This window comes from Symsagittifera roscoffensis, chromosome 9 (genome assembly GCF_963678635.1).
Source record: "Symsagittifera roscoffensis chromosome 9, txSymRosc1.1, whole genome shotgun sequence".
In the NCBI taxonomy this organism is placed as follows: domain Eukaryota; kingdom Metazoa; phylum Xenacoelomorpha; order Acoela; family Convolutidae; genus Symsagittifera; species Symsagittifera roscoffensis.
In genome coordinates, this window is record NC_087070.1 from 4,421,701 (window position 1) to 4,442,207 (window position 20,507).

General features: G+C 46.3%; 1 protein-coding gene across 1 annotated transcript in view; it reads left to right on the top strand.

The window, feature by feature from the left end:
• The first annotated feature begins 409 nt into the window (after positions 1-409).
• Positions 410-20,507, top strand: part of LOC134854065 (ras-related protein Rab-28-like) — a 29,389-nt gene continuing 9,291 nt past the window's right edge. The window contains exon 1 of the mRNA XM_063870139.1: positions 410-684. Within this exon, the coding sequence (XP_063726209.1) occupies positions 411-684 (274 nt within the window). The 5' untranslated portion in view covers position 410. The remainder of the gene's footprint in view (positions 685-20,507) is intronic.

Consider the following 20,507-nt stretch of genomic DNA (forward strand, 5'->3'; position numbering starts at 1 on the left):
ATCCGACCCCCCCTTGTTGTTGATAGATATATTGTTGTTACAGGCATTTATATCAGTCAGGATCGTTACGATCAATTTTGTAGCCTGTTTGTGAGGCTTGTACTGTAGGGTTATTTGAGCATTTATTTAAGCACTCAATTCGGAACTGAACAAAAACAATAGTAATATAATAAATAGTAGTAGCCCTGTTTTTAGGAGTGACCTCGTGGTCTGGGGATACTGAGACCCAGCCATGAGCTCACTATTTTTGCATATAATTAAGTTAATTTGAGCGTTCTGGTCGAAGCCGGAAAGCAGTAACGTTTTGTCGACCCGATGTTAGGAATGATACACTTATCCAGATCTGACGTTGTTTGTATCGCGATGTAGCGAATGTTTTTGTAGACCTAGCTTGATTTATTTCAGGCTCAATGATTGATTCCGATGACGAGGATTTGAATCCTACGAAGGAATCTGTTATAAAGCTTTGCTTGTTAGGTAATGGAGCTAGTGGAAAGACATCTATCGCAACTGTATTAGCGCAAAACTCATTCAATAAGCAGTATGCGCAGACAGTAGGACTAGATTTTTTCAGAAGGCGAGAAGAGTTGCCCGGAGGTAGAGTGGTGCAACTCCAAATATGGGACGTTGGCGGACAACAAATCGGAGGGTCTCTTTTGCCAACCTATATTTCAGGAGCTCAAGGTAAGTTCTTGCAAACTGTTACCTCTATAAAGTCATTTGTGTTCATTGTTCTATCTGCGCAATCTTTTATGCTGGATATTTGAGAATAATTGTGCGTTTAAGTAAGTTTATACAGGCCACCATGTCTGGTTGGTCAAGGCTTTTGGTACTGATGTACGGGTTCGGATCTAGCATATGTAACATTCGCCCGGAAGATACATATCGACGGATAACAAAACTAAGTCTTAAGACGACTGGCTAGCGTCTAAACAGAGCTTTGCATGTTTTTCACCGTCTCTACCAAGCCAGTACTTTTCGGTGGTCTTTTCTAACATCGGGTCGACAAAAACGTTACTGTTCTCCGGCTTCGACCAGAACGCTCAAATTAACTGAATTACATGCAAAAATAGTGAGCTCATGGCTGGGTCTCAGTATCCCCAGACCACGAGGTCACTCCTAAAAACAGGGCTACTATTTATTATATTACTATTGTTTTTGTTCAGTAGATAAAAATCATCATCTCCATCGAAGATGGATCAACCCTTTCCCCCCCAATTCTTAGCACCTCATCCCTGTCAAAACTAATTCAAATATCAGTTAAATTCAAGTCAGAACATGACAGGATGCTAAAAGTTCATATGAGTTAATAAAAGTTTCCGTCCCGAGACCCTTCCGGATTCTTGAATCCAGTGAATCAAGCTCCTTAAGTTCGAATTCACGATAACACGGAGGGCTGATTTCTTACCCTTCACCGTTGTTCGCAACGGCCTTGCAACTATTGTAGCAGCACAATAGTTGCAACTCGGAACGTTCTCTGCACACTGCTGCTGTTTTTCTTCAATTTCGACTTCTTCAATTTCGATCAAGTTGTTCTCGTCAGCGCTGTTGTTCTCCTTTTTTCACTTGTTGTTCTCCTTTTTTCACTCGTTTTTTGTTAAAAATGGCCGTTTCAGCATTTCTCAGAAATGTGACGTCATCATTCGAATTTTTGAAATTTTAAAATACTAGAATATTCCAGCCTTCACCGTTTGGCTAAACGTTCCAATAACGCCCTTAGTTCATAAAAACCACCAATCCGGAAGGCTTACTGCTAAAATTCCGAATTCTGCAGAGATTGCATTTTTCACATTCTGGTCGAATGTCACATACTCCCCGGACAGTCCGGTCAATGTCCTCATTGAATCGCGCAATGTTCTAAATGGTTAGTGTCATCGAACAGAATTTACAAAATGCACGAAATTACTTTTATCTACGTCACATCGACTCACTGCAGAATATAAATGGCATCATACTACATCACTATAGACTTCAAATTCTTTCATTAATCTGCACATTGAGGATATGACTTAAGATAAAATATTTTTTCTGACTTCCAGTGTCAATGTCCCGATTAAAACTTCTTCTCTTATATCTAAAAGGTGTTGGCTTGCAGGACAGTCCTGCCAACCAACAAGCTAAAATTATCCTACTACGCTCCTTCCCTTCGGAAATCTTGCTTGTTTATTGTCCTGAATATTAAAACTAAGAAACTTTGTGGTTAGAAAGAACAATGCAACAACCTCCCTCTTCAAGAGATTACTCAAGCCTTCCACGTCACCACAAAGTGATCAATCTTCCTAAGTGATTAAAAACAATCATGCAGGCTGGAATATTTAAATATACTCTTCCCTTAAGCCTTTCTAAATAAATAATAAGTGTCTCTAAAGCCACTTCTGTTAAAATCAAAATGCAAATTTATAAATGCAACAATTTCAAAACTCAACTAAATGTTTCAGTTTTCAATTACAACTTGGTTGCTTGGTTTCTCACTTGAGTTTTTCACACACATAAAACAATTCTGAGTTTTGACTTTTCTTCATCATCCCTTTGTTCTCTTCTTTTTTCGTCGTTTAGAAGTTCTAAAACTTCTAAATTCTTCTAATTTTCTTTCTTGCTGCCTCTTGTTTTCTCGACCATTCGTCAATGCTCCATTTCCTCCTCCTGTGACACTGACTCCGCACTTTCGGTTTCCGTGTCTTGTAGCACGCCATTGACTATCCTGACGCTGTTGGAAGCCGTCCTCCAACACTTCTGCTCTTCCACCCTCTGTTTACAGCAAGGTAGGGGATCCACGTTTGATTCTCTGTTCCTACAGAAGCTGTTGTGGAGACACAACGTCACGTTTCTCTCCAAATCTTCTTTCAGCATCTCTGCCTTCTCATTTCCACTACGCTCACACGTCCTGGAAATTCTTTTCACGGCGGTGGTCACTGCATTCCGATGGGTCACGAAAGCTCGCTTGAAAGCTCCTGCCCCAATGTCCAGCTGATATTCACTGTATACTCTGCCATGCTTCGACATATGCTTTTTCGCATACTCGTACAACCATGCAGTCATGTTAGCTCTGAACCATGGCATCAATCGTTTTCTTGCCCATATCTTCTTCACTTCCATCGGAATGTTTAGAACTTTGCACATTGTCTCAAAAAGATCTAAATCTTTTAGACAATCTAATTTCCGCAATTGTTCTCTCGTCGGTGCCTCCTGTCTATTATTTTCTCTCACATGAGCTTCCAGCCATCGTATTGCCATCATAACTCCCACTATCACTATTGTTACGGGCTGTGATGAATCTGGTAAACCCATGGAGAGCAGCTCTCCAGAGTCCCAGATCAACATCAGATTACTACGCTTGGGATACCACCAGGTCTGCAGCAAGCAGTGGCAAGGAAACTCATCATGCGTCAACATGATGCTCCTCCAATTACGTTTTCCCGAAGCTTCCAGCAATGGTTCCACTTCCATCATCACTCGGTGGATTTCATCATTCTCATCTACTGCATTGTAATCTGTGACAGTTGATCCTCCCTGTTTCTGTTTTTCGAAGTCACTGAAGTTCCCGCTCACATATCCCATGAACTTCTTTCCTAGTATTGACTCCAACTCTTCTTTTGTTCTCTCTGGAATTGCTGAGAACATTTTACATAGTAACTCGTAAGACTTTTCAGACATCCTCGCTAATCTCACACACTTCGGCACTGAGAAGGCTTGATCCACAATCGCTCTTGTACTCTTTACGTCCACAGCTACGAAATGTACAGGATATCTGCTCTTGCACATTGGAGCCAACGTTGAGCCCACCAAATATCGTGCTCCTGATGGTCTACAATAAGTTTCGCTGTGTCTGATGTTCATCTCTGTTTCGATTGCTTCCCTCCATTTTCCTATATACTTCTGCTCAGTCTGCAGAACTCCTGGGAATACTTCTACGCTGATGGCTGTGACCATCTCATGTTTCTGTTCTAGATTCAATAGTGACTCTAAAGAACCAAACATGCTGTAGAATCCTAGTGCTGTCACTAGATTCACATCGGTTCCTCCATGGCAATCTGCTATCAGTTCCGTTTCCGTTCTTGCTTTCATCACTACATTTCCAAACAATACTGTCAACTGCTTGTGTTGTTTCTCCAGGGTTTTCACACAGTCTAAACTTCCACAAACGTGACCCTCTAGTCCACAGACTTCCGCCAGACAGCTACCAGGTTTGACCCAGTCTTCTGGTCCCCAGCCAGGCAACTCCACTTTATCTTCTCCGTTGCTCTTAGAGGCTGTTATCATCACATTATATATGATGTTGAGGTCACGCAGGTTGCAGTCTGCATTCAGTTCCCTCTGTACGTCTTGTGTCGCCCGTAATATTGAGTCAGCGTTGGGACTAGGACACCATGATGGCCTCATCAATTCCCACACTGCCATCAAGCTCGTTCTCAGTAATTCATCTGAGAATCCCAACCCAAACTCCACTCTCTTGTCGGATTTTGGTACTGAAGGTGCAGTCACCTCTTCTTCCAAGACCAGTCCCAATTTGGCCTGTGAATTGTTGACGCTTTTAATCGTTACAATTCTGGACGTCCAAAATCTTAGTAACACCGCCTGCTCATAATCAAAGAAGCAATCACGTATGTCTTCACTCAGGAAAGGATTGTACGCTATCCCTAAGATCCCAGATACATAGCTATATGACTTCTTCTTGATCGGTCCACAGTATTCACTGGATTTCGGCAATGCTCCCATAGATTCTTTAGTGAGTCTCAACTCCTTGTTTGAGAATCTCCTGATCTCGTCTATCTTTTTCATGGGTTCCAATTCTTCAGGTTCTTTCATGTTCACCCTCATCGGTTTACTTTGCTGCATCTCCAGCATTGCTAGTAAGAACAAGGCTTTCGTTCGCTCATCGCCTTCCCTCAACATTTTAACACAAGTGTTTAATGCAGGTACTGAAATCTGCTCTATCAGGAATCGAATGAAACAGAGAGCGTCTCTCCGCTTCGCACACGCTACTGCTGCTCCCTCCTGGACTATCAGATCCCTCAGATTCGTCATAAGGAAAACCTTTTCTTCTTTTGATCTCTTTCTTTCTGAATCATATTCTTCGCGAGTCAGTCCCATCATACACCAGGCGAACCTGAGTTGTAACTCTGTCCTTACGTAAGGTACTGCCACGAGAGCATGTATTCTTGGCGTAGTCCTCATTTCTTCCTCGAAATACCTCAACACTACTGCTTTCCATGGAAGGCTCACTAACTGCTCGATCGTTTCCGCCTCTACGTCAGACGACGCCAAAGTTCTATACGCCTTCTGCTTGAGGGTGGTGCCTTGCAACATCATTTCCAGATAACCCTCCATGGCTTTTTCGTCTTCCAGGGCCATTACATACCCTCTAGCCGAGTTTCGGTATTCCAACATCTCCATGTATCCACCGGTGGGTTCATCTATCGACACTGTCTCCGACACGGTTAGTCGGTTGTATTCCACTGGTGTTAGTTGTCCTGCAACACTTCCCTTTCCATGATTCATGGGAGATGGCTTGAAGTCCCTCATTTTGCTCTCTCCACATTGGCTGAGTATTTCCATTTCTAAAGTTGCTCCAGTCAGAGTGCGGTCACTCCTTTTGGATTTATAACCGGTTGACTTTATTCCCGCCATGAGAATGGGTGGCACCATCGCTATATCGGTTAATATTCTATCTGTGCCAGACAATTGATAATCACCTTGCCCCAAATCCATGACTTCTTCGACTCGCTTCCTTTTCGCTGAGTTACCAGCTTTCATCGATATTTATGATTCCACTTTTGTCTTTCCAATTCTCCTCGGCATCACTCTGCTGCCTAACTTCATTTTCATCGCATTGATTTTATCAATCACCATTTTCGATCGCATCGTTCCTCTCCTGGTCCTTGACAGGTACACCACCTCTCCATCGTCCTGCGGTGTCATCTTGATGGGAGAATTCGCTTCACTCTCATCAGTAGCTGAGTCGATCAATAACTCACTCGGTCTTCCTTCACACTCATCAAGCTTGTCAAGTACTTCTCTCATCAAGGGTTGATTGAGACCTGTTTTGAGAATGGACTGGGTCCCATAGCTCTGAATCACGGTCCAGACTTCTTCCATGAACGCCACTCTGTCCAGCTTACATCCCGTCCTACTCTCGTGGTCTCGGTGATGTACTTCCCATTCTTCTTCGGGCAGCGTTCCCAAGAAAGGTACTCTGGCTGAGGCCTCTATCCTTCTCCTCCTAGGTGATTCCATGAGGATTCTCTGGTCGTTATTTCTTGAATTGCCAGGAGAGCTGCTCTCCGGCAAATTCCGTTTCATTTCCTCAAAGGCTGACGGAGGTTCCAGTGTCGAGATGCCTTCATCCGCTGGCTCAGTCGTTTCCAACGTGTCTGCATTATTCTCAAGATCACTGAAGATATTGAAATCCAGGCTGGATGTTCCTCCTGTCGATGCCCTGTCGTCTTCCCCACCAGCTTGATCTTGTTGCATGGGTTCTTCAGTCTGACGGCTTCCACCCTGTCCGTCATCTCCTTCTGACTTATCCTTATTCGAGTTCGATGGTCCTTGTTCGTCATTGTCGGCTTCTTCATGGAATCTCGGTATGAGCAATGTACCGGCCGATTTATCTTCCTCTTCTCCATGGACCACTTTGATTTCTTCGCAGCCGAAGGGTGCTAGGAAAGTTCTCGTCTGCAATACTCCTCCAACTTTCATCTCCTTCCTCACACTGGTCAGGATCAATGAGGCTTCAGGCAATTCTGTCCTACCTCTCATTCTCATCGGAGCTAAGCCTAGTCCTTTCCATTCCTCATCAAATCTTCCAGGCTTGGGAGTAGCGGCGTTGCTTATTCGCCTTCTCGTCGCTTGATCCGTGTATGCAAATCGTGTGTACTGTAACACGGCGGCATTTCTCCCTACGAAGTATGTATCCATCGTTCCCATGAAATTCCCTACTCTCCTTTCATTGGTTTCGAATGCTCTCAATCTAGGAGTTTGTACTACGGAGACTGCTCCGAGCAGCATCCTTCTTATCAGAGGGAATTCAGGGATTGCCTCCGGTAGCTTCTTGTAATCGCCCCAGTCCTTCGTCTCTTCTCTCACTTTGTGATAGGCTGCTGTGAGACGAGGCACTCTGGTCATTTCACCATTCGTTTTGTCATAGGGCCTCAGATTCCAAAGCTTTGGAAACACCTCGATGTGCCCTCTTTCTACTTCTCCCATGCGGTCACAGAAGTGATCGTCAAAATTGATGACTGTCTTCTCTGGCTCCGATATTTTCGCAAATAACAGATCTTCACTCATGAGCTCTCGCAATGCGTGCTGCTCACACCAGTTCAGTGTACTACCGTCCACTGCCGATATGAGGTTCAGGTGCAGCACCGACCTCCTATATGCTTCCACTTTAACGTCAGGGAACGCAAAGGTGACTGCTGGTCCATAGATCACTGTCACGAACTCCGTGACTCCTCTGATCAGCGCCAAGGGATCGATTCTCATAGCTAAGCTCAAATCTGTTAATAGCGGCATGCCTCCAACATGTCGTCTAACATCTTCCTCTCTTTCAATTGTCTCGTCTTCTCCGGTTCCAAAGCGATTTTGCTGCAAGAGATACTGGATAAGAGTGTGTCTCAGGTCTCTTATTTTGTTCCACGAGTCTGTGGATTTCTTCATATCCAGATTCCTCACTCTCTCTTTCATCTGCTCTGGACAACGTGCCAGTTTCATCAGTCCTCCCAAGTTTCCGTGGGTTATTGCGATCAATGTCAGAAGTCCATCTAGTCGCAGGTTCTGTATTCCATCCGTAAGCAGTATCGCCGGTCCTTTTACGAAACTCTCCGCTCCGAACGTCACGAACAAGGCTATTAATTCCACTATCGATACTTTCACTACTGCTTGGAGGAATTCCTTTATCAAATAGTGCGAGACTTTCGGGTAAACTTTTGCCAAGAAGGACGCGGTCCATCCGGCTCCCAACCCTTCCAGCATGCTGTCTGTCCTTTCAAATCCCTCCTGTCCCTTCACTTCCTGGGTCCAGAAGGTTTCCAGAGTTATCTGACACATTCTGTTCACGAACTCAGCTGTCTTTTCTCCGGCATTTTCCGCCAGGTTCACCTCCTTCAACAAGTAGGCGTGCATCTTAGTGATCATTACTGGGCCTTGCTGGAAAGCATCTGCACCCAATGCCGCTACTCTAGGATTCAGGTGTAGCCACTGGTTTGCTTCCGGCTTGGTTCTCAGCACCATCGCTTCCAGATGAGCTCTCGTCTCCAGCGAATTCTTTCTTCTCGTGTCTTCACTCGCCACTTCCATTGCTCGGAACCACAAGTCGTTGGACATTGCCGTGATTACTCGATGGTCGTCATCTATTCCTGGTTTCAGTTTGAGTTGCCGACTGAAGTTGGACAGTTCCAACCCCAGCACTTCGTCCAACACTAACATGTGTAGCGCGTGGTCCTTGAACCCTCTCATCGCGTTTGAGATATCTGACCATACTGCAGGCAGTTCAGCCTTAAGTGGCCTCAGGTTCTCCATTTCTATCATGCGATTCGGGGCTGATATGATCACATCATATTTTCCCTCCGAAAGTAAGGCTACCATTGCATACACAAATTTCAGTCCATCCGGGAGATGTGCATATCCCGGGGACAACGCAAATACTACTCTCAACGTCACTTTATTGAATGATCCCTCCTTCGTCGCGTCCACCACTTCACCCAGCGACTCCAGGATGTCTTTTATCGCTGGCCATACTGCGTTTTCTGCTGTTGCAGAATCTCTGAGCCTGCTCAGAAAACCTCTACTGTGCAGATGGTCATTGATGCCAGCAAACACAATCGTTATCGGGTTCATTTCTGTCTGCCTTTGTACCCCTATAGCCAATGACACTGATTGCAATAGGTCTAGGTCAACTGCGGCCAGCATTATGACGTCCGGCCAAAACAAAGACTTAGAGGTGTACACGAACTCTGAATTCGCTACTACCATGATTTTGGCCTTTCTCATCTCTGCTTTGTCGTAGGCGGCGAAGATGGTCTCATCTTTCTTTATCGCTGTCAATCCGCCATATCTCTGGGCATCACCATCTTGGTTCACTAGTTTTGGGTACACCCTCTCCTTCACATGACCAGGTGGTGTCGTCAGTTGCCTAAATATCTTCACGTGTTGTCCAATCGGCGCTCTCGCCGTCAGGAATCTTCCTGGCCTTTCTTCACGATCCCTCTCATCATGGTTCAATCTCACATCTTGCAACGGTCTTGCATTCACAGGTCCCATTGTGTTGTTGGAAGGCAGTCCCTCCAAATCGGCAAATCTCAAGGCCGTCGTGGAACTGAAATTTATGCTAGCGGCTATCAACCAGTCTACGCCGGTTATCGAGTACAATCTGCTGACGGATAGCGTCGCTCCATTCAGCATCCTCCTTGCATCTTCGATGAAGCTCACTCTCTGTAGGTCCAGCTTCATTAGTTCGTCTTTGTATACATGCCAAGGAGACGGTATGGATCGCGACCACATCAATGAGCCTCTGCTCGGTCTCTCCTCTCGACTGGTACTCGTCGTCTCCGATCTAGTCTCCGATCTAGATGTGCCTGCTACTTCTTCGATTGGTTGGTTGACAGGTCCTATCCTTCTCCTAGGATGAATTGTCCTCCTCATCGGTGCTTCTCCCAACCGATCCTGTACGTCTGTTCTTCGACCTGGTTCACTGGAGCTTTGTTGCCGGTAATTTGTGACGGCTGGGACCGTACCCAAGCGTGTTTCCAGGTTAGGAGGCACAAAGGTGGTGATCACCGTATCACTCACCGTTCCTTCTTCCTTCAGCACTCCTGTGTCAAAGAGTTCTGCTTCCAGCTCATCCAACCGTTCTTGGAAGACTCGATTCAACCAAGCTTGTCCTTCGACACTGTCGAAGTGGATGCCATCTGTGGTCAGTCTGGCTTGATCCATGGCTCTCAATTCATGTTCAATGTCCATGAGGATCATTCTTCCGGCATTTCGATTTGCTAGATTTCTCAAGATGTTGTTCCATCTCATGACTCCCTCGTTGTGCCTTCTTCCTGATGCTGTCAGGCTTCTTGCGTTCATTGGCACCGTGCAAACGGTCAGTACCGCGCAACTGAACTTCTGCCAGAGAGTAGTGAACAAACACACCATCATTGATTCCCACAGTGCTTCCTGCTCATCTGATCCTCTGGAGATATCATTCGTCCCCACTAAGATCATCACATTGGGTATCTTCCCTGGATTCATCAGCTCCACCATGCGATATAATTGGGCAATCGTCGCGCTTCCAAAGGCCATCACCGTGGTGACCCATGAGGTCCTCAAATTCGACAGCACTCTGACTAAGCTGTCTCCCAATATCAGGTGAGATGTCCCGAGTGGTGGTTGCTGCAGGTTCACAGCCGGGCTCCAGGTAGCTCGATTGAAGCAGGCCCTCGGATCTGTCTCCGGAACTCCCGTGAAATTATACTTCAATTGATTATTCTTCTGCACGTCTATTACACGAGACAGTTTCTTCGCTGGCATCTTCCTTACTTTCCTCTCTGGCATTCTCGAGTTCCCCATGAGTGGTGTCACGTTACTCATCCCTTGTCTGATTACTGTCTGGGAGAGTTGTACTCTGCCCGTATCGTCAATCGTTCCATAGGGTGCAGTCACCCCGGAACCTGGCGCATTCTTGTTAGCGACCAGTCGTCCAGCTGTCTCTATCAGTTTCCTCACTGTCTGTTCTACGACGGGGTCACCCAAGGTGTCACTAGGATCCGGGATTGTTACTCGGTTCGTCTCTGCTGGAAGTCGTGTCTCCGTTGTTTGACTCATTTCTCGAGGTGTCAAGAGCTCCATCGGGGACTGCCCACGAGGAATATCCCTTGCAGGTATCACTTTCTCCACGGCCGTTGTCAACGCCGCCTGTTCCGATCGCTCTTTGTATTCCTGCCTTAAGCGTTCGATCTCTTGACCCTGTTTTTTGTTGCAGTCTTCAAACAACTTTCTCCACATGTCCCGGTCTTCCTCCATCGCCAGCATGGTCTTCGTCATATCGTCTAACTCCTTCTTCGTACTTCTCAGCTGATCGTTCATCTCGTCCAGATCTTGTATGGTTTGGTTCGTCTGAACCTTCTGTGTTACTTTCGCCCTTTTTGGTGGCACAGCTGCTCTCAGTGGTGAACCAGACGAGGTCGCCTCGCTGTTCATCTCCCGATGCATTCTCGTCAGCCCAGGTTTAGGCTTAGAGGGCATTGGCATCTCACCTGGTTGGTAAGTCCTAGAACTTCCCAATCCAGGCTCATTCGCCAAGTCACTCCCTGAGAGAGCCCCGTTTCTCCACCTCATCACTCTCATGTTCGGGCGGTCTAGTACTCCTCTTTCTCCATATGCTGCCATCAACAGGACTTCCGTGGGGCGGTCCCCACGGTTGTCGTGCCCCAAGATGTTGATCAGGGCGGTCAGCAACATGACCACCTCTGGGTCCTCCAGAGCGAAGTCTCGTTCGATCAGCCGACGATAGATCGCATCTACCATCGGTCCTACATATGCCTCTGCCAGGTCCATCAATTCATCCAGGTTGAAATTGTCCATACTGTTCTTTCCAAGTTTGATTTGATTTCGATTTAAAGTTTTGACTCAAATGAGCAATTAAATGATCAATCAGGATCTAGAAAAGGAATCACGACTGTCACACCTGTCAGTTTCACCTTAACATATATAGTTAAAATCTGCTTAAAACAGTTCAGATAAAAAGATATTTATCCTAAAATTTATTAAAATCAATTGGTTTCTAAAATTTTGGAATTCGACCTAAGATTGGACAGTCCAAACTTTGGATCTATTCCCAAAATCGTCATTTGGTTGTTCATGGTCACTAACCCCTACTTACCCATGATCTTAATAACCTAACACATAACATAACATAACATAACACACATATCACATATTACATGCAACTTGGTCTTTGGCCTTACACTCTTTCGCACATCACTCAGCCTATACTTAAATAATATTTCTTATGTAGATATACTTGTATGTTCGTATCAGAGAATATCACGTGTACAAGCGCGTACAATTCCCGAGGATGCAGTCTTCCTCTATTTGGATCGTACACTGGAAGCGAAAGCTCCTTCACGTCCATTTCCACAAGGAAGTCCCTCAGCCTCGTCAAAGACAAGACTAGGTTTTCTGGGTCCACGTGCTGCTTCTCTGTCGCCCTCGTTACCAAGAAGCACAAGTACTTTCCCGGTATCTGCGACACCGCCGGAGGTAAGGCTGCTACGCCCCCTATCCCTGGTCTTTGCTTCCAAAGGAATTCCACGTTTTTGTATTCCCTCTTAAAATCTGCCGCTAGCGCTGTCCTAAAACTCATGTCTGCGGTGATTGCTATCGCACATGTTCTGTTTGTGAGTATGAAATCACTGTCTGTTAGTATTATGTTACTAGAATATTCATTTGGTAAATTAAAATATGACTCAACTACCCTGCCTATGTCAGGTTTCTTAGGTTCTTCACCTGTTTCTGCTTCTAAGTCTCCTGTTTCTCTTGCTATTCTTAATTTTTTTATTATCAAGTTTTCAGTGTGGGTAAGTCCTACCCCCACTCCCCGGACAAAAATATCCATCGGCGTCCCCGTCGATCGCATACCGGGTATTAAGTCAAGGTTAGAAGCTGGAATGAGAAGTTGTCCTTCCTGGGCAGCCCAGGAAGGATCATCTCGTTCGGTCTTAATGTATTTCGCGCTTTCGCGATCTACGTCTTGAATCGTAACGTTGGTCTCTTTAGGGTCTGATGTCATTTCGTTCAGCCACTCTAAGACGCGCAGGTTCGTCAGGTCTTGTTCATTTGACTGCTGTTGCTCATCGTCGAATTCTACTTCGGGTTTCGACCAGTCATCAACCCACTCATCGTTGTGATCATCGACTATGTCAATGTCTTGTGACACGGTTATTTCCTCTAAACCCACTATTTCCTCCACTATTTTCTTTAGATCTATCCTATCCACTACAAAGTCGTCACCGTAAGGATTGTATTTCTTTCTTTGTCTCGTCCCGTCCTTCTGACGAGTCTGAATCGTGAACGGAAGATCTGGTTCCAAGTTCTTGGGAACCTCTGTCTGTTCGGGATCCTGCCAATCTTCCTCTGCGTAGGGTAAGGTTTCATCGTCCGCTTCGATCTGTTCGTTTGGATCCAGGTCCAATGGTGTATCCGTACCTTCCTCTACGACTTCGTTTCCATCGTTCTTCTCCCTGGTGCCTTTTTCATTGACCTCACAAGCAGGATCCATCATTAGATAATCCCCTTCTTCCATGTCTGCAGGTATACACCAGTCTTCTGTCGACGGATTGTGTGGCTTGATGTTCTCGTAGTGGGCGGCTCGGCCAGTACTCAGTCTATAAAAGCGTCCCTCCTGGTGCACCTCCGTAATCATGAAGGGTCCCCTCCATTTCTTTAGAAGTTTCTTTGTCCCTTTCGGTGGTATAACGTTCTGAAATACCCATACGTAGTCTCCCACCGAGTGAGCCTTTGCACCAGCTGCTTTCTTGTCGAATCTTTTCCTCTGCCTTGCCTGTGCCTGCTGAGTGTTTCGTCTACACAAATCGTTCAACTCCTGTTGGCGTTTGATCACATCCCTCACGTAGACCTGTGGGGACGTTTTCTTTCCCTCATATTCTGGGTAGAAGAATGTCAAGGGTAAAGACTTCTCGTGTCCCGTCAGCATCATGTATGGACTAACTCCAGTTGTGGAGTGTTGCGTGCTATTATAAGCTCCCATCACCTGTGGTAGGTATCTGTCCCAATCGGTCATGTACCTGGAACAATATACCCTCAGCATCGACACTAACGTCCTATTCTGTCTTTCCACTAAGCCATTCGTCTGAGGGTGGTATGTCGTGGAGTGAGCCTGAGCGACTTGTGACCGTCTCATAAGCTCTTTCGTAAGCTCGCCTACGAAAGCCGTTCCATTGTCCGATTGAAACGTCATTGGACAACCATGTCTTGCTATCCACGTATTGATCAGGTGGTCGCATGTCTCTTCCGCCGAGGCAGTTATGCAGGGCACGGCCTCTGCATACTTCGTGAAGTGATCTATCATGACCAAGACTTGGTTGTAACCGCTGTCTGTCATGCATATCTTCTGGTGATCTATCTGCACCACCTCGTTGAATTCAGACGACTCAATCGATTGTAAAGGAAATCGCAACTTCCTAGGATCCTTGACCTGTTGGCATGACAGACATGCTGTCACCCATTTCTCGCATGCCTTTTTCATCCCAGGCCACTCAAAGCGCTTCAGGATCCTCTGATACACTTTGTCGATCCCTTGATGGCCCATCTGATCATGCGACCTGAATAATAGTTCTGTCTGATAGAGTTGCGGCAATACTATCGCGTTATATTTGTATAAGACCTTGTCTTCTTCTCTTCTCCTGCAAGCCACGATCCCGTCCTTGTTCAGATATAATCTCCCCTCCTTCTGCATGAAGTATTGTCTCAGGATCCTATAGCTGTCTTCTTCCAGGTCACCTTTGTCAGGTGCACCGTTTTCTATCCACCTTTTTAGGTTGCTTGTCATGCGATCATTTCTCTGCGCCCTTAGAAGGTCCGAGAGTCTGTATCTCGCCTTCAAGTACGTCTTCATGACCCTCATCTGACTATTCAGCTCGTTGGGCTGATGTGTGTCTTCTTCCATCTTAACGCACCAAATCTTCGCCAACGGTTGTGTTTCTTGCTGAAACGGCTGAAGATCAGTCCTGACTACCTCTTTCTGTGGCAACAGGCTTATCGAACGTTTCGATACCGCTATCGTTTCTAAGTCATCCGCTGCGTTGTCGAAGACTCTTTCGCTTGGTATTAGGTAGCGATCACTGTCAGGATCCTGGTACACCTCTCTGTCCAGGTCTCTCGCCCGAGTTTCCACTAGTAGCGTGTGTATCGCCAGTTCTGACAGTTCGGATCCCGAAGTCGAATTCCTGTCGGAATAGGTATCCATTCCTGAGTTTCGGGATTCATCATCCGTCGAAGGTGTTGTGCTGGAGACTGCACGCTCCTCCAGATCATGTCTGTATTTCCTTCGCATCCATCTGAACTCCCCGGACAAAACCTTGTTCTCTAGGTCCTGTTTCTCATCAGGAATTTTCTCGTCTATCTCGGACTCCCCGGACCAATTCACTTGTCCCGGGTGTTGATCTTGTGATCGCTGGTTTTTCTCCTTATCCTTCTCCCCGGACAAATAGTCTTGCAGCAGATTTTGTTTTACAACTTCACCCTCTTTATCCCGGTCTACAAAGGTGACAGTTTTCTTTTGCTTGCCGCTCTCCTGTCCTTTCTGTCCGTAAGAAGTACTGGTTAAAATCTCTTGGGGTATTGAGGATACTAGTTGCTGAACTATTGTCCTACAATCCCTCTCGTTCTCTTCGTGTTGTCGTCTGGACGGCATGATCTTGACCTTCTCACTGACTGTTAGCGATGCCACTGCTGCTGTCCACTCGGGGTTATCTCTGGTCACTTCTCTTTCTAACAATCCACCCAGCATCCGCATCACTTGGGGTGTGACTTGCACCGTTTTATCCAATAATGAGAGGCTGTTTATATTCATGCGAGAGAGTTCTTGCTGGACCAGGTTCGAGCGCAGCAACAGATCCAATGGGACCGGGTCCTCCCTTGACAGGATCTTTATCTCTGCTGCTTTCTCTACAGGTAACTCAGGATGCCCTGGAATTGGATGTCCAGACTTATCCAACCATCTCGTTAAGGGAAGCGCTTCATAAGTTTCTTTGTCCAAAAACGAGAATCCCTCCTTTACTTCCGCCTGATTAGCCTGCTTCTGCTCCAATCTTTCATAGAACTCAGTTTTCTTACTGAGGCTGTCAGCATTCTGGTGTTTATCACGCATCCTATGTTCGATTATCATATGGTAGCCATCCAGTCTTACTATCCATCTACCAATATAACTCTGATCCATCGAGTAGGTCTTCAACCAGGATAACGCTCTGTTGTCCACGCGTAACTTGAAGGGAGCGCTCCCCAAGTATGCACGGTACTTCTCCACGAAGGTGACTACTGCAAACATTTCTGCTTTTGGTGCGCCATATTTCATCTCTGTGTCACTCAAGACTTTGCTGCCGTATGCAATGGGACGGAGAACTGTTCTTCCGTTCCATTCTTGCTCTTGATGCAATATTCCTGAGATGGCCACCACCGATGCGTCTGTGTCAAGAACATACATGCCCTTTTCTGTAGGCATGCCCAGCACTGGCGCTTCGCACAGTTCCCGCTTTATGTTCTCGAAAGCAACTTGTGCCTCATCGTTCCATTCGAACTTCTTCCCTTTGTTGCGCATCAGCTTCTGCATCGGATACACCTTGTCCGCATATCCTTTAATGAATTCACGGTAGTAATTGGCAAACCCTAGGAAGCTCATGAGCTGTGTGTCCGTTCTAGGAGCTTTCCATGTCAGCACAGCCTCTACTGCTTCTGGATCTGGCCTCACACCATGCCTGTCCACCATTCTTCCCAGGTACTTGATCGAATCCCTAAGGATTTCACATTTCGATGGTTTGCATTTCAAGCCTGCTCTTTTCATACATCCGAAGACCTCATCGAGCCGATCAATGTGATCCTCCAGGGTCGGTGTCGCAATGACTACATCATCCACGTAGCACATCAAGAGATTCCCGTACTTTTTGGTCACTCCTGTCAAAGCCTGAGCCATCAGCCTTTGAAAAGTTGCTGTTGCATTGCACAAGCCGAAGGGCATCCTCTTCCACTGGTACAACCCCAATTCGCATGCGAATCCGGTTTTCTCTCTGTCCTTCTTTCGCAGAGGAACCTGCCAGAAGGCAGAACCCAAGTCCAATGTGGTGAAGAACTTTGCATCACCAAGTTTGGATAGGCTCTCGTCTATTCGCGGTATCGGGTACGCATCTTTAATCGTTACCGCGTTCAAGTAACGAAAGTCGCAACAAAATCTAAGCTGCCCCCCTTTCTTTTTCGCCATGACTACCCCGCAAGCCCACGGCGATTTCGAGGGTTCTATCATGTCGTATTCAAGCAACATTTCTATTTCCGCTCGGCACGCTTCCGATTTATGTGGCGTCATTCGCCTTGCGCCTTCCCTATGGGGAACGGCGCCCTCTTCTAGTTCGATTTCGTGTTCGACGAAATTACAGCAACCGATGTCCGCCTTATGTTTTGAAAATACTTCGGCGTTCCGATCTAGGAGGTCCCGCAATTTTTCGAAATCTCCCTCACCTATTTTTACCTTCAAATGTTCTATCTCTGGCAAAACCGGTTTGTCAGATTCTAGCTCGTATGACGAGGGGCGTTCCGGAAAGTTCGAGCAGCTTGATAAGCCGTCGTCTGTTTCGGATTTCATTGAAAACAATTTATGAATAGATTTTAATTCATTAATTCTCTTTAAGATTTTATCTTTATTTGCATGATAAGGACAGTCTTTCACCTTATTCTTCTTCAAGTTTTGTGTCTCCTCATAGTCGGTCCTCATCGGCAAGGCGTAGCCAAGCTTCTTTCCACGCTGGATTGAAACCGTGGTGTCCAGTGTGTTCAACAACACACTGACACACAGTCCGTTTCGCGTTACCGAGAAGCTCCGGCCTAAAATCACCGAACTCTGACTATTTGGATTCGGTACTAAGCAAACCTGTTTGCTATCACTTAACGAATTTAAATTTCTCATTCTAAAAATTGCTACTACAGCTTGTCCTGGTTGTAACTTTACTTTTCTATCCAAAAAAACTGGTACCTTATTTTCATCTGTTATTATCCTATTAATTGGTCTCTTAACATACTTTCGGTCCGGGTTTCTAATCCATATTAGACCGTTGTTCAAGTGACAAAATCTCTGCCCAAGATGAATTGGTCGGCGTCGTCCAGATTCTCTACCACCAGAAAGCTCATCCAAAGATCCCGTCCTCCCATGTGCCCATGTGGAGGACCGTTATTGGTGTTCTTCCGGCTACGTAGATAGCTCCTCGATTGGCTGCAGCCAGTCGGAGATTCGTTGGAATCAGATCTTCCCGCGTGAAGCCCATTCTTTCCCAAGTTTTTATCGGCATCACACTCACTACCGCTCCTGTGTCCAGAAGCCCTGTGACTCCGATTTTTGTTCCGTTGGTGTCGAGCAGGTGTGCTGTCACATCTGCTTCATATCCAATGTGTACAGCGTCTTGTTCCATCATGGCGTCATGGCCTATCCTGCGGACTTTGAGTTCCTCTTCACCCAAATAGATCTGCCCTATTTGGTCATCATCTGTTGTTACATAAGTCCTGGTGTAGATACTGATCCCATCCACGTTCAGCATCACTTGATACGGCCCATAGACTTCTAGGTAGCGTCCATGAAGTTTCTTCATGCGAGGGCCACCCGTGGTCAGTAGTGCCCTCACAGCCCTCGACTCGGTGCGTGGCTCCATCTGCCTCAGATAGTCTGCATATGTGTCCAAATGCATCAGAGTGAACTCAGACGGTTCACTCAGATTTCTGATTACCTGATGCCCTGCCACCGAGATTATCGACTGTATTTTACTTCCTTGCGGTGCCATACCGAACCTCTGACCAGAGATAACATTAAGTTTCATGCTCAAGCTGCTTGGTGCTTTTGCCTCTTCAACTTCCGTTGCTTCAAAGGCGTTCAGTTGCTCCTGTAATTTTTCATTCTCCAGCTCGAGTTTCACCTTTTGCTCAATCTCTTTCGTCACTAGTTCCTGCTGTACTCTATTTATAGCATCCCTCGCAGCTGCCCTATAATCGATTTTGAAGTCATCGGCCGCCGTTGCTGGTTCCGGTTCACATGCTTCCTCTGTTACCGCTTGCATCTTCTTTGCCACCAGCTCTTGAGGTTTATCCTTTCTGCGTGCCTCCGCTTCACTCAAAAGTCGAGCCTTGCTGGCTTTCACTCCTGACAAAGCTTCTTCATGTCTTGGATGCTTGATGTCTGCCACTGCATCCCAGAATTGCGGACAATCTGATTTAAAATGACCTTCCAAGTTACAAAAAAAACACCTCGGGCCGAATTTCGCAATTACTCCTCTCATGAAATCCTCATGATCCAACTCTGACGCATCTTCGTCCTCGAGGCTAAAGCCTATTGCTTTCATGCCTTGTTTGTAAGCTGGGCATGCTGACACATGATGGTCTGTTGAACTGCAATTAGCACAAGAACGTCTCTTGTCCATATCATCCCTCGGTTTGTACCAATTGTTCCCTTGGTTTGCTGGTCCGTCGTTAAAATTTCCATAATTGTTCTTGTAATATCCAGATCTCGAAGGAGGTTTCAACAAAAGATACTCTTTTGATTTGAGCCTCAACTCCTCCGGTGTTGGCGCATTAGTTGATAGTGGTGTGTAATGCGTTGCTAGCATCGTACGAAGTTCATCATTTTTCACACCATCGATGAATTTTGAGGCTACGGCCAGGTTCATCCTTCGGTTTGACTCATCCGGTTGGCTGCGTCTTCTCAGCATTTCCAAATCATCGAGAAACTTGTCTATTGTTTCATCTTCTCGTTGCCTCCGTTTCTCGAAGCGCATCATCGCCTGGTGCCCCTGCACCCCTGATCCGAAACGGTTTAACAAGATTTCGAAGATTTTCTCAGCAGTGTCACGTTGATACTGTTTCTTGGCCATGACACAGTTCAGGGCTGTCCCTTCTAAGTTGCTGGTGAGTGCGCTGCATTCCTGTCTCTCCGACAAGTCCTCTTCCTCGAAATGCAGCTTCATTACCTCTATCCAGGTATCAATACAGCCATCAGATTCGTCTTTGTAGCATCTTGGTTTCTTAAAGACTCTTCTGGACTTCTCACTGCGTTCATTGGTTCTTGATAACCTTGTCAGGAATGTCTCCAAAGACCTGTTTAGGGGTTCAAATGCTGTGGCCATTGCCGTAGCATCCCTTGAGTGTCCTGCTTGAGTGTCCTCACACCTCGTCGAAGGCTCTGTGTGCGGTGCATCCCTGCAATCCGAATCACCATGAGCGTTTCCCGCTTGGCCCATATGACTCCTCCTCGGGCTTGTATGCCCCATGTTGCCAGAATCGCTTCTCCCAGTCGCATGTGTGCTTTGCGTTGGTCGTTCGTTCGAGGTTTGTCTGTTCCCCGTTGAACTTGCTCTACTGTTCGGGCCCCATGCTGTATTACCCCTTGTGGCATAGCCTGATGAACTGCCCCTGCCTCTAGTGGATCCATTCGTCTTCCTCCTTTGATGTTCATTGAAGTTCACCCTCGGTTCCCTGCTTGGACCTCCCGAGTTCGGCTCTCCTTCTTTTGGTCCACTCTTGCTGCTTAGTAGCCCGTCCAACCTATCCATGATAGCCTGAGTTCGCCTCTCCATCATCGCGTCTATCTTTGTGTCAAGAGACCCAAGAGACTGCTCTTGCTGAATTCTTAACTTCTCCATGTCGGCTCTTAAGCGTAACTCCCTCTGTTCCGCCTCTCTTGTCATTCGCGACAAGTTCCTCGTCATATGTTCGTCCGTTCTTTCTTTCAAGCGTTTTTCGCTTCTGTCAACTTCTTGTCT